Source organism: Ochotona curzoniae, unplaced genomic scaffold, assembly GCF_017591425.1.
Source record: "Ochotona curzoniae isolate NIBS_2020 unplaced genomic scaffold, NIBS_Ocur_1.0 contig_4516, whole genome shotgun sequence".
Taxonomy (NCBI): Eukaryota; Metazoa; Chordata; class Mammalia; order Lagomorpha; family Ochotonidae; genus Ochotona; species Ochotona curzoniae.
Genome location: NW_024466313.1, coordinates 4,904,443 through 4,919,025, shown reverse-complemented (window position 1 = coordinate 4,919,025; position 14,583 = coordinate 4,904,443). Strand labels below are relative to the sequence as shown.

General features: G+C 46.1%; 1 protein-coding gene and 1 long non-coding RNA gene across 6 annotated transcripts in view; both read right to left on the bottom strand.

Annotated features, from left to right (window-relative positions):
* Positions 1–14,583, bottom strand: part of DIP2A (disco interacting protein 2 homolog A) — a 76,030-nt gene that overhangs the window by 57,760 nt on the left and 3,687 nt on the right. For all 5 annotated transcript variants that reach the window (XM_040986778.1, XM_040986776.1, XM_040986777.1 and 2 more), the window contains exon 2: positions 846–917. In XM_040986778.1, coding sequence (XP_040842712.1) covers positions 846–917 — 72 coding nt within the window. The remainder of the gene's footprint in view (positions 1–845; positions 918–14,583) is intronic.
* LOC121160733 lies at positions 9,089–10,576 on the bottom strand. Its single transcript, XR_005884572.1, has 3 exons — positions 10,118–10,576; positions 9,859–10,071; positions 9,089–9,519 (listed from the first exon to the last, which is right to left on the bottom strand). It is a non-coding gene; the product is annotated as an uncharacterized LOC121160733 (long non-coding RNA).

Sequence of the window (14,583 nt, the reverse complement as noted above, 5' to 3'; positions counted from 1 at the left end):
ACATGGGCATATATCCTTCTCAACTGCATAAACAACATCAAAAATAATACCAATTTTTATATGAGAGAATCAACAGATGAGAATACAATAAAAAAGGGAAAATGAACTCATCTGTACCATACCATGATGCTACCTCTGATGTAGGTATGGTGAAGTTCACTCACGTGTGCACGTGTCTTAGTATGCAAATCCTCATGTGTATACACCTCTCTATGCACAGACCGAGCCCTCATGTATGTCTGCCCTACGTGTGCAAGTCTACACTTCACTCTGCACACAGCAAGCTCACCTGTGCACCTCTGCCCTGCACATGCCAAGCCCATGTGTGTGCCTCTGAGTTTGGTTGCTATCTTACCCCACTGGCCGAACTCTACACAGCCCTCCAGCCCCCGGCCCAACAATGAGAACTCCCCAGGGACTTCTTTTTGCATCAAGTTTGGGCAAATCCCTCCAACTCCTCTATTTTGAACATAGTTTGACCCCCTCACCTATCTCTCTTGGCATAAATTTCATAATTAGCTTGCTTCACAAGAAAGTGCTGAAATGAGGAGTGGGTTCCATTCACTCTTCAGTGTGCTGTGGGAGGCACTGCCTTCTGACAGCACTGTTCTAGTCCCAGCTACCCCACAGTTCAAACATAAAACAAGCTCTTCCGGGTAATGAGACTAGAACCAAGTTCCATGTACAGTTATGATCTACACCGGCAGATTTTATTATTAAACATCAGTACTTACTAAAACGTCCTACAGACACCAATGTTTAAATGTGAACCAATATTCATAACCAATGCTAGCCTCCCAAATCAGCTCTCAGGTTGGCATCAAGGAAGCCAAGCACCAACTTACCTGGAACAAGCGGCATGTAACGGGCAAGCAATTTTGCCCTTTTCTTTTCATATCCTTTCTGAGTGATGTCACCTACAACAACAAAAAAATTACATTTCTTCCAAATTCCAAGATTTTTTTAAGTTATTAGTTTGTAACACAAGGGCCCACAGACTAGAATGCCAGCTAGCATGGCGCCAGCCCCGTGACTGGAAGTGGAAGTGCTAATGGCAAATTCATGATGTTCTAATACACAACTCAGTAAGCTCCACTACCAGCCTGTCCATCAGGTGTAAGGCAAGGCCGCCTGCCCCCCACCACACAGACGCACAGAGCACCTGACAGTGAGGGCTGCCCCCGAGTGCCCAACCAAGCATTCCTCCAGAACAGATGTTGGGCTGTGGGAGTCTTGCATGATAAGAGATACTACTGAATGTCCAGCACCTTGGATGGAAGATTCTGGGTGGGCATCAACATGCTACACGCAGAGGAGCCTAAAGTCAGAGGAAGTCAGGCTTGCAGGCAGATGGGCCGCTGCTCCCAGTCCACGTTAGGATACCATAAAATCCAATCCAAGGGTTGGATGCACCGCTCACAGACTCAGCTCTGACTCTGCTTAGGCAGCCAGGCCTCCCCTGCCAAGCCTCCCAGGAATTCACATCCACATTTCCCCCACTGCAACCTGCCATGTCCTGTGAGTGTGTGTGAAGAACACATGAAGCTTGGGCCCAGCCATCTGCACTTGACCTCAATGGCATCACACTAGAGTCATAGCTTCCTGTTTTCTTCACCCTCAACACAAGTACAGTTCACTGCTCTGATCCCAGTGCCCCAAGGAGGGAGAACCCGGGCCAGCCCACTCCCCCCACAGGCACACAGGCTTACTACACTCCACACACCACCAGACTATACCAACTCCCTTACAAGATTTCAAGGTACATAACTTTAAAGCACAGAGGGTTTTTTGTTACATATTTTTTATTTTGAATTTTTGAATTATGTGTTACAATTTCATATAGACTGGGATGTCCCCCCAAACTCCCACCCCCTGACCGATTTTCCCCATTTTACTACAGTGTATAATCCTTCATAAAGAATTATAATTCCATCAGTCTCTTATTTAAGTGTACTCCAACACTGCTGGTACAAAGTCAGACAGTCCAGCATCCCATTGTCTATACATTTCCAACAGTTTCATTAGGAATCCATCTTTCGTCTAGAAGCAGGGATGCATATTGCATATATACTCCCACATCTGGATATGGTAGACCCCAGCATTCCATCACTATACATTTCCATAATTGAAAAGCCATGAAACAAGGTCAACAACTAGTATGAATTAGAACAACAGCCTTAACAACAACAACAACAAATTACAGCTCCATGAAAAAACACGCCACTGAGTAACCAACGCATGGGTGACAAAAAGGAGATACAAAAGTCTCTTGGAAAAAACGATGCCACCAGATAAACCATGAGCCAACAATGAGTTCGACAAGAAAAAAGACAGTATTTGGAATAAATAAAACTGAAATAAAAACATCACAACACATGGGATGCAACCAAAACAAAACAAAAACAGTATGGGTCAGATTACTGAAGTTACACTTTCCATGCTGGTTTCCTTATATAAGAGAGAACATATGGTATTTGTTCTTTTGTGATTGACTCATTTCACTGAGCATAATGGTCTCTAGTTGGGACCACCTAATTGTAAATAGTATAATTTCATTCTTTTTAATAGCTGAATAATATTCCATGGAGTAGATGTACCATAGTTTCTTTAACCACTCTTCTTTGGACACACATCTAGATTGTTTCCATGTCTTTGATATTGTAGATTGTAAAGCACACATTTTGTAAAGGATTATTTATTTATTATTTATTTGGAAGGTAGCATGACAGAGACCTAAACAGAGGTCATCCATCCATCTGCTCATTCCCCAAATGGACACAGATGGCCAGGGCTGGGCCAGGCTGAGTCCAAGGGCCAGAAATCCCACATGAGGGTCTCCAAGGTGGGTGACAGGACCCCAATAACCTAAGCCATCCTCACTGCTTCCTGGGCTCATTAGCAGGCAGCTGGATTGGAAATACAGTGGCTGGGACTTGAAATGCTTCGATATGGGGTGGACGCCCCAATCTGCAGCTAAACCTTCTGTACAGCAAAAACTGTTCCATAACACACATTTTCTTTAAAGCATTATCAACTTAAAAAATGATTTCTTGTCAAATACATGAAAACATGTGCTAAGTGGCATAAAGGGTTGAGTGGCTGCTTGGCATGGCTGCATCTAAGATCAGAACAGCAGCTGCAGTTCCAGTTCTGATTACTGACTCAATCCCCTGGTAACTGTCTGGGCCCCTGGCACCCATGCTGCCACCCACCAGCAAGGCGCAGGTGGAGCTCCTGGCTCCTGGCGTCAGCCCAGCCCGGTCCTTGCTGTGGCAACAGCTGGGGCATGAACCGGAAAGGTGTAAAATCAATCCCATGCTCTCCCTGTGCAGTGGGGGGTGGGTGGGGATTAGAGTGGTCAATTTTCTAGAAGAGTTGAAAGATAAGGATTCATTCCCTAACAACATGAACCCTTCAATTCCTGTTTCAGGTAGATGTTAAAATGAAGGAATTCACAGAGCACTGAGAAAGGAAGCGTGTTTTCTGATGCTCACAGTGTCTCCAAAGTTGTCTTATTTTAACTGAAACTGCATGTCAACGGCCCCACAGGCCCCCAATTTACAGGGGCGTTACCTCCCAATTCAACCACCCCGAGACAAAATCACCCCAAGTGGAAGTGCACATGATGACTGCCACACGACTTGGCTGCACCTTGCTAACAACCTTGAGTGCCCAGAACAAGCATTTGCCCTACCGCCAGGTGCGACAAGAGAACTCCCACCACAGACCGCCCGCCAGGGACGTTTCCCCCAATTGGGGCTCACTTCTCTACTAGTGCAAAGCTGAGCATCTCAAGCTGAGCCAGCAACAGGCAGGGACTCTGACGTGCCCTTACACCCGCAACTTCACAGACAACAACCTGAACGCTGGTGATGCCTCCAGCCACATGAACACCACATGTGGAACACAAACACGCAGCACTCAATGAAGAAGAAAGTCCACTCAGTTTTGTTGGCCCTGAGTTCAGCCCTCTCTCTCAGATCAGAGGCAAGCTCCCAGTGCGAGACTGGTAGGCTCCCAGCCCGCACCTGCAGGATCCTCGGCCAGGGCTGCTCTGGTTGGGGACCAAGGCCCCTCGAGACAGGAAGAAAACACCTGCTTTCCTCAGGACGCTCGGGGGCTTTTCCAAGCTCCCAGGTTGAGGTGTGGCATATGGCCCTGGGTGACCCCACTGCCACAGAACAGTCTCACTGAGGTTCCAGAAGCCAAAGCCTAGCATACCATCACAGTCTATAAAAACTTGCTCACCAAGCATTCAACCATCTCTCAGGACATCAAGTGTACCCTCTAGGGAACATCGCAGAACACCATAGAACAGGAAACAGCCCAACTGTCCATCAGAAGAGAGTAAACACGCAGCTATGCATTCTGGCCACACAACACTATCGGTCACTCGGACACCTGTCCTACAGCGTCAAAGTACAGGACAGAAAGCCATGTGCATGTGGTGAAGGGAAAAACATGTGTACACACATGTATGTGCAGAAAACTCCAGGAGGGATGCATGACAAACCGCCAGCAGTGGCCTTCTCCCTGGTCAGGCCCTGGTGGATTGTGACACATTCCACGTCACACTCCGTGCACTTGACTAGACATCACAGGCACTCATCCTCAGCATCAGTCAGGTGGAAGGCAATTTCAAAATACACTATGGCAACCTCAGATGTCACTAGAGGGAAAGTGATGAATTACGTGTGCCATTTTTGCAACCTCGGGAATCTAAAATCACTTCAAAGTAGAAGGTTTAAATATATATGGGAGAGATTACATAGACTTGCTGTTATTTTGTTTTTAAGTGGTAAAATGTGTCAATGAAAACCTAGGGGCTTGTAAATTTTTTCCTAGGTTTTTAAACTATGAGTTAATTTTCTTTAATGAGACTAGTCAGGCTGTCTCCTTCATCAAGGATGCATTTTAGCACTTGGGGCAGACTATTCTTATGGCTCTCACACCCTCCTCACGTCTAAGCCACCGCAGGCCAGCAGCAGGAGTCACAGTGCCCACGTCGGAAGATTTCGCACAGCTTTGCTCTCACCTGCATCCTACCAGATCCATGTTGAGAAGTCACAGCACATCTCTTAGAATGACTCTTTTAACAAAGCAAAGCGAAAAGCACAGAGAGTACCGAGTGCAGACCAGGCCCATGGACCACCACTCTACACACTGCTGATGGGCAAGCAAAATGCCATGGCCATCCTGGGAAACACAGTAAGTTTTTACACACTCACCAATGATGCCTGCACAGGAACCATGTCACTACATAAAACTACAGACTTCTAAATATCAAACTTAACACTTTCTTTGATTTTAGTGTTTTCAGTAAAACATGGAAAATACATTCCTTAAACTGAGCACACACGAAATGGAATTCCACTTGTGGCAACAGCAGAATTCGGGGGCTCAGATGAACTTTCCCATTGAGAATAAGTTGCACTGAGAAAAGTTATCAAATCAGCAGAGTGGTGAAGAGCTTGAGTTGACACCCCTGGGCAGCTCAGCCAAGGGCAGAGTGGAGCAGAGCTCTGGAGGCCAGAGTCCAGGGAGGAACCACTGCACCCTGGGGTGGCCCTTCCAAGACTAGAGCCAGCTGCAAATTGTTTTCTCCACCTGTGCTTAAAGTGACCATGTACCTAGCTCAAGGAAGTTGCCCCGCCAGCGAGGAAGCAAGCACCACCTCCGTCACAATGCATCCGCAAAACACAATGTCTGGGAATTGGCGAGCAGTAAACAGGGCACAGAGAGCTGCAACAAGCTATGTCCAAAACCTCGAGAAGTGATTACAGAAAGACCATAATCGGGGCCTGCACTGTGACATAATGATTAAGCTGGTCCCTGCCACACCGGCATCCTAAATGCTGGTCCCACACGTTGGAGTGCAGATGACTGACAGCTAGCACTCCTTGGCTGAGGCCAGGCTTGCTGGGTCAACGTGGCTCTGGAGGCTCTGCAGGCCCCACCCCTCCTGCATCCCGTGCACCACTCGAGTTAATTGACTTGGGGTTCCTGTCAGCTTTCTGGATTGTGCCTGCCAGGTTGGGCTTCCCCCTCAGGTTTCTGTAATAGTGTGGTGGCTACTTGTCAGTCTTGGGGTCTGTCTTGATTCTGCTCATTGTCCTAAAGCTACTTGGTTGTACAGGAACAGGGCCAAGATAACAATGGTACTCAGGGCTCCTGACTTCTACTCCCCTCGGGTATATTTTGCACAATGAAGGAAAGGTGTTGCTTGTACTAACACTGCTTGGCCTCAGCGGCCCTTGATACTGGATGAGGAATGGAATCGTAATACATCTTAGATGTCTGCCACTCTTTTCCAGAGAGTTGCTTTAGAAAAATTTCAAAATTGTTAGCAAGCATTACTGCCTGTATTTGCTGGTGGGGAAATGTTAGACCTTTTACTTATTGTGAACTAACTTTCAGAGTTTTCTGTAACAGAGAATTATTTAAAAGGTAGATGTGCTTGTCTGATGTATGTTTCCTAGGTCATCTTGGCACAGTTAACCAGTATAAATTGGACAAAGGTAAATAAGGCAAATGTTAACTCCTAGGTCCTTAAATTCTATGAAAAGACTATTTGGATTTGTTAAGAGCTATGTTTCCACAAATTGTTCAAATACTATGTTAAGTTTGGCATGTTCTTTTATTTGGAAGGATGTTTCAAATTGTAAATCCAGGAAACTGGCAGATGCAATATGGTTGCAAGCCTGAAAATGTGTCCTCAGTAAAAAGGTTAGGAAAGAAAAGTTTGGATTGCTTGTAAAGTACCTTTTCCTTTCTAAAAGAAAAGGGCTACATTACCTTGGAATGGAAAGGGCAAGGAAATCACAGACGGCCTGAGAATAAATATCTGCATTAGTTGATGTCTAATTTTAAACTCTGTTCGCAAGAAAGTTTTTGAAATGCAAATATGTAGGCGAGCTAGTAAATAACTGAAAATAGTAAATCTGTTAGAAAAAAAAGTCTCCATTTGATAGTTTAATTGGTGACTGTTGATTTCCCAGCCAGCTCCAGTAAGCTGTATTCTTGTCCCGACTTTTAAATTTGTTACAGTATTAAAAGCAATACGATAAAACTGGCAAGTTCTGATCGGGCAGAGCTGAGTTTTAAAAGAATAAAGAACTCTTTTGGATACATACTTATTTTGAAATATCTGAGTGATCACTTTGTAAGTATGAGAATCTGATCTCCTGACTGAATAGGTAGGTGTTGTTTTGTAATGTGAGGAATCTTGTTTTGATCAGATATTTTTAAGGTCTTTTCGCATATTTGATAGATTTAGTTCCTCTGGCTTTGAGATATGCAGACGGGACCTTGGTGGTCTCAAAGTGAGAAGAATGACCAAGTCGGAAAACAGCTTAGGAACTAATTTGGACTATATGGAAAGTATTGCCAAGACATAAGATTATGCTAAGTTTCCATTATGTGAATATAGAAATGTTATTGACACAAATACGCCCAAAAATTGGACAAGTTTAATGGTCCTGTTGTGTTGCTATCACCATGATGGTTGTCTTGATAAAAAGGAGCCCCCAACGCCTAAAAGGGACAAAAGTTTTGCAAAATCCTTCAGGTATGGAATGAGCACAAAAGGGGTTCCTTGCCAATTAACGAGTTTAAGCAATTTAAAGTTTTTTGTTATCTGCAGTTTTGTATTCTCTAAAATATTTGTAGTCAGATTTATGGAGACAAGTATTCCTGAATCCAGGTTTCTAACAGGTTTATGGTTGGTGGACTAGACAAGAAATTCTAGAACTCCAAGGAAAACTATGATATCCATAGAACTGCTAATGGAGACCAAAAAAAAAAAAAAACCAGTCACATGAAATTGAACGAATTAATGAAATTTTTGAATTTGTATTTTATTTAAAATATTGTGGGATCTTATACATCAAAATATTGTTGGTTCCATATGTAAATGTCCCCTAACTTCAGGAAAACTTGTATGATTTTTTTTAGTACTTTGGGACATTCTGTGGTGAGTGAATGTGTCCACCTTCTCCCCATTGGGTCCTCCTGCTTTTCTGAGGACTGATGGTATGTTTGGCAACGCGACTGTTCGCATAAACTCAGCTGGAATTTGCTTTTGTCGTAGTAGGATAGTTAGTCATATTGGCATATCTGAAATTGTGCACAGAATAACGGTTTCCAGGGTTCCTGGGCTTGCAACGAGAGGATGGAGATGTCACTGCTCAGGTTAGCAACAGCCATGGGGGTTGCAGGTGTCTGGTCCCTGGAGTCTCCTCTCAGTGAAACCTTGCTTCTCTCCATTTCGGCTTTCCTGGCACCTTGTCTTACCACAGGAGCTGGTCAATGGTCAGTGGACCTTTCTGAAATCGGAATTAACCAGCAATTCACAACCAGCTGAGTCAGAAGGTTTATGGTCTCTGTGTTTATTGACACTGTCCACATGAAAATGGTGCGAGACAAGAACCAAGGTGGCTTTTGTAAATTCCCTGCACACTGTAACTCAAAAACTTTTCTGCCTTAGATTTACATTTTAGCTTTGAGGGTTTATAGATCTGGGATTCATAGTGCATGTGATTTTAGATTAAACTCTGTCCGTTGCTTTTAGATTTGCTAACCTTGAGGATTTTCTGGGTCCCATTACGGATGGTTAGTCAATTGTCCATGCCATACCTACATGAATAGTCAACCTATGTCACTTACTAGACTGTAAACCTACCTGTTCCTTGTTTTTAAGATGCAAACTTGACTTACTCTCTTTTCTTGGCTTTAGTGTATATCTTTTTCTGTTTGAGCCTCTGTGCCTTCTGTTGTCAGAATTATACAGAACCATAATTACTAGCAAGGCAAGTGTGGCCTGGCACTTTCTGGTAACCCATGCCAATAGAATAGATGACAATAAGCATCAGGTGAGGTTGGTGTGAGGCCCACAACTTCTAAAACCTTTTTGTTGCTAAGTGTGACCTAAAAGGGTATCTGACCACCAACTCCTTGTCGTATTTCCCACCCAACGTGGTACTGAACCAACAACAAGATCAAATCCACTCTGGCAACGAGGGACCAACTGGTTGGAAACCGGTTATGACTACAAGGAGGACATGAAAATCAAGATGGAGTCACTGTTATCAACCCTAAACCAAACTGATTAAAGCCAAGAGGTTACGAGGGAGGGGTTGCGACCTGTGATTGTTGATAACTGTTCAGAACACTTTGCAGAACTGTACCCATAGAGAGGGTCACATTTCAAAAACAGGGATGTTAACTAGATATAATTCTTAACATTCTCAAATTAAGGCTAGAATCTGCATAAGGCACTCACAGTTAAGTACTGAGGAAGTTCTTTGATCTCTTTTATATGAGAAGTACAGATTGGGCTACGCAAAATGACTCAAAAACATCTTATAAGATCTGGATACACCCACACAGTGAGGACCAATCACACCTAGAGAGTGACCAGTCACACCTACAGAGTAAGGACCAGTCACACCTAGGGAGTAAGGACCAATCACACCTATGGAGTAGGACCAGTCACACCTACAGAGTAAGGACCAGTCACACCTAGAGAGTGACCAGTCACACCTAGAGAGTGACCAGTCACACCTAGAGAGTGACCAGTCACACCTACAGAGTAAGGACCAGTCACACCTAGAGAGTGACCAGTTATACCTAGAGAGTGAGGACCAGTCACACCTATGGAGTAAGCACCAGTCACACCTATGGAGTAGGACCAGTCACACCTATGGAGTAGGACCAGTCACACCTACAGAGTAAGGACCAGGCACACCTAGAGAGTGACCAGTCACACCTAGAGAGTGACCAGTTATACCTAGAGAGTGAGGACCAGTCACACCTATAGAGTAAGCACCAGTCACACCTATGGAGTAGGACCAGTCACACCTACAGAGTGAGGACCAATCACACCTATGAAGTAGGACCAGTCACAACTACAGAGTAAGGACCAATCACAACTAGAGAGTAAGGACCCGTCACACCTAGAGTAAGGACCAATCACACCTAGAGAGTAACGGCCAGTCACACCTACAGAGTGAGGACCGGTCACACCTTCGGAGTGAGGACCAATCACACCTACAGAGTAAGGACCCGTCACACCTACAGAGTAAGGACCAGTCACACCTAGAGTAAGGACCAGTCACACCTAGAGAGTAACGACCAGTCACACCTACGGAGTGAGGACCAGTCACACCTTCGGAGTGAGGACCAGTCACACCTTCGGAGTGAGGACCAGTCACACCTACAGAGTAAGGACCAGTCACAGTATGGAGCGGTGTAACATCTCCCCGTTCTCCCCCCGAAGAACACAGATGCAAAAACGATAAAATATAAGTGGCCAAAGACAAATGACGAAGTGGTCAGTAACTTAGCCATCTCAGAAATGCAAATAAAAACCACAATGAGATATTCTCTCACTTCAGAGTAACAAGTATTGGCAAGGATGTGGAGGACAAGGCAGTGGGCTGGAAGCTGACACAGTCAGTATGGAGGGCAGCACAGAGGTGGCTCAGTAAACTGAAAATAGATCTTTCTTAGGATCAGCAATCCCACCCCTGGGAACACACCCAGAAGACAGAAAATCAGCACACATCTACGACAACCAAACTCTGAAAGCAACCAAGATGTGCCTCCACCGATGGCTGAAGAAAGACACAGCAGAACAGGAACGGAATCCTGCCTGGGCATCAAAGTGGACGCAACGTAACCGAGATGCTCAGGGAAGGGAGGGTCACTGAAGCCGTGCCACCTGTGAGTAAACTGGGGCGCCCACTGCCAACCTTGCCCGCACTGCCGCTGAGCTGCGCCTTTTCACACTGTACTTGTTTCACTCTTTAACCAGCTGAGACTTTGACTATAAATTTAGTGAATTAAAAGCCTGTTATCACAAAAATCAAAAGTGAAACAAAGGGAGAAGGAGGGAAGTAACATCACATTATCAGGATTAGATCCACAAACTACATTACATCTGTTCTCCTTATAATAAATAAAGTTTCACTGAAGACTCCAAACAGCTTTTGTTTATATGGGTTCTTTTTTGTTTTTTTTTTTTAAAGATTTATTTTTATTATTTTTTTTATTGGAAAGGCGGATATACAGAGAGGAGAGACAGAGAGGAAGATCTTCCGTCCGATGATTCACTCCCCAAGTGAGCACAACAGGCCGATACTATGCCGATCCGATGCCAGGAGCCTCTTCCGGGTCTCCCACGCGGGTGCAGGGTCCCAAAGCTTTGGGCCGTCCTTGACTGCTTTCCCAGGCCACAGGCAGGGAGCTGGAAGGGAAGCGGGGCTGCCGGGATTAGAACCGGCGCCCATATTGAATCCCGGGCATGCAAGGCGAGGACCTTTAACCACTTGCGCCACCGCGCCGGGCCCAATATATGGGTTCTTAAACATTAAAATTGAAAAAAAAAAAACCCTCAAATTTAAATTTTTTTAATAATTTATTTTTTATTGGAAAGTCAGATTTACAGAGAGGGGGAAAGACAGGGAAGAAGATCTTCCACCTGTTGATTGAATCCCCAAGCGGCCGCAAAGGCCAGAGCTGTGCCAATCCAACACCAGGAGCCAGGAGGTTCCTCCCGGTCTCCCATGCAGGTGCAGGGTCCCAAGGCTTTGGGCTGTCCTCCATTGCTTTCCCAGGCCACAAGCAGGAAGCTGGATGGAAAATGCAACAGCCGGGACACCAACTGGCTGGGACCCATACGGGATTGCAGTGCATGCAAGGGCAGAATTTAATCACTGAGTTATTATGCTGCGTCCAAATTTTTTTTAAAGATTTATTTATTTTTATTACAAAATCCAATATATAGAGAGGAGGAGAGATAGAGAGGAAGATTTTCTGTCAGATGATTCACTCCCCAAGTGAGTGCAACGGCTGGTGCTGTGCCAATTCGAAGCTGGGAACCAGGAACCTCTTCTGGGTCTCCCACGTGGATGCAGGGTCCCAAAGCTTTGGACTGTCCTCGACTGCTTTCCCAGGTCACAAGCAGGGAGCTGAATGGGAAGTGGAGCTGCCGGGATTAGAACCAGCGCCCACACTGGAACCCAGCGTGTTCAAAGCAAGCACTTTAGCCGCTCGGTCACGGCGCCAGGCCCAAATTTTAAAATCTTAAAAAATATATTTAATTCATTGGGGCTGGCACTGTGACATAGCAGGTAAAGCCGCTGCCTGTGACACCAGCATCCCATATGGACACTAGTTCAAGTTCTGGCTATTCCATTTCCAATCCAGCTCTCTGTTAATAGCCTGGAAAAACAGCAGAGAATGGCCCTAGTGCTTGGGTCACTGAACCCACGTAAAGACCCACAAGTTCCTGGCTTAGGACCAGCCCAGCCTCAGTCCTTGAGCCAAGTGGAGGATTAGCCAACAAATGAATTCCTTTTCACTCTCTTTAATTTTGCCATTGAAACAAAAATGAATAAATAAATAAATCTTTTAAAATATCCATTTAATTTTTAAAACAAACCTACTAGATATTAATATAAAGTAATATTTCCAAGTAAAAAGTAGATTTCTAAAAATACCCAGTGAAGGCCAACGCTGTTTCGCATCTTTGAGCCCCTTAAGGTCTGGCCTTACAGAAGGCAGCGGTCCCGTCCGCTCAGCCACTGCCATCACAGGCTGCGTCCCCTAACTGACCTGGGGAAGGAAAAGCAGCCTCGTGGTGTGTGGACTGGGCAGGGCGGCACCTCCAGCCTCTTCAGACGCCACACCAAGCGACCTGGGGAAGGAAAAGCAGCCTCGTGGTGTGTGGACTGGGCAGGGCGGCACTTCCAGCCTCTTCAGACGCCACACCAAGCGGACCGCAGCATCAACTCTCCACCCTGGTGAACTCAACTCCTTCTGTCTTTCAAAGACTCTTTCACAGGATTTTGCAACATGCTGGACTGGTCAGCTGGGAAATACTGGTTCCTCCTCAGCTCCCCCAAATGTTGACATATAATTATATAATATGAAAAAAAAATCCATCAATATTGCCACTAGTCTCATCAAGAGTCCTTAATTACCCAAACAGAATTAAGCAGGAGGGGCACATCCTATTGCACTCCACAGCACAGTGTAGACTCTGCTTCACAATGATCTCTCACGGAGAATCAGAAAAGCTCCAAGCTCCAGACATAAAGAAACGTCTGACCCTGAACGGAGCAGCACGCACGCATCTCCTAAACATGAACACACTGTTTGCTGAAGGAAACAAATTTAAATTTAAAAAACAAAAAAAGAAAGAAAAGAAAAGAAAAACTGCCCAGCGTGGTAGCCTAGTGGCTCAAGTCCTCGCCTTGCACATGCCGGGATCCCATATGGGCGCCAGTTCTAACCCCGGACATCCCCCTTCCCATTCAGCTCCCTGCCTGTGGCTGGGAAAGCAGTCGAGGACAGGCCAAAGCCTTGGAACCCTGTGCCCACATGGGAGACCTGGAGGAAGCTCTGGGCTCCTGGCTTTGGGTCGGCTCAGCTCCACAGTTGTGGCCACTTAGGGAGTGAATCAACAGACAGAAGATCTTCCTTTCTCTCTCTCCTCCTCTCTGTATATCTGACTTTCCAACAAAAGTAAGTACAATCTTTAAATAAATAAAAAGAAAAAAAATTTTTTAAATCTAATTACTACTGGGAAACTGGAGCTGATGATAGGTAAGTGAAGGCTGTGACTTTTCATTAATTTTCCAGAAATACACCCATTGCATACCAAGTCCGAATCACTGTAGTGTGTCAGGCACCTCCTGCTTCAGGTAAAAACGGCATTTCACAACAGTGGAGAGTGATGTTGTAGCTCCAGCTGCAGGACTGCTGTTCCTCAGAGCAGACGCTGCCTCTGTTTGCACGGCTTTGTGCAAACCTCCAGCCTCCTGACACACGCTGTCACCAAAAAGACAAGTACTGCTTCACAAAGGGAATTATGAGAACACAACATCTGCTCACTACAGGCGGGAAAATCCTAACACTGTGGCCACAAGTACCCCAGGGACCCCAGCTGCAGTGTGCCACCTAGGGCCGTGCCATAGTGTGCCACCCAGAACCCCCACTGCTATGTGCCACCCAGGACCCAGTGTGTGCCAAACAGAACTCCCATTGCTGTGTGCCTCCCAGGGCCCAGTCAGTGTGTGCCAAACAGAACCCCCACTGCAGTGCGGCACCCGGGGCCCAGTCAGTGTGTGCCACTCAGAACCCCCGCTGCAGTGCGGCACCCGGGGCCCAGTCAGTGTGTGCCAAACAGAACCCCTGCTGCAGTGCGGCACCCGGGGCCCAGTCAGTGCGTGCCACTCAGAACCCCCGTTGCAGTGCGGCACCCGGGGCCCAGTCAGTGTGTGCCACCTGGGGCCCCGCAGCAGTATGCCACCCAGGATCCCTGTTGCAGTATGTGCCACCTGGGGCCCCACTGCAGCGTGTGCCATCAGGGCTCCCCCGCAGTATGTGCCATTAAGAGCCCACTACAGTGTATGGCATTCAGAGCCCCCGACAGTGTGTGCCACCAGGGCCCCCTACAGTGTGTGCCACCCACAGTGTATGTTCAGGTTCCAGGAAACCCTGTCTTTGCTTCTGGGCCATCAGTGAAGGTAGACGCAGCATGGAGTGCTAATGAAAATGCCTTCCTTCACAGGCTTCTAG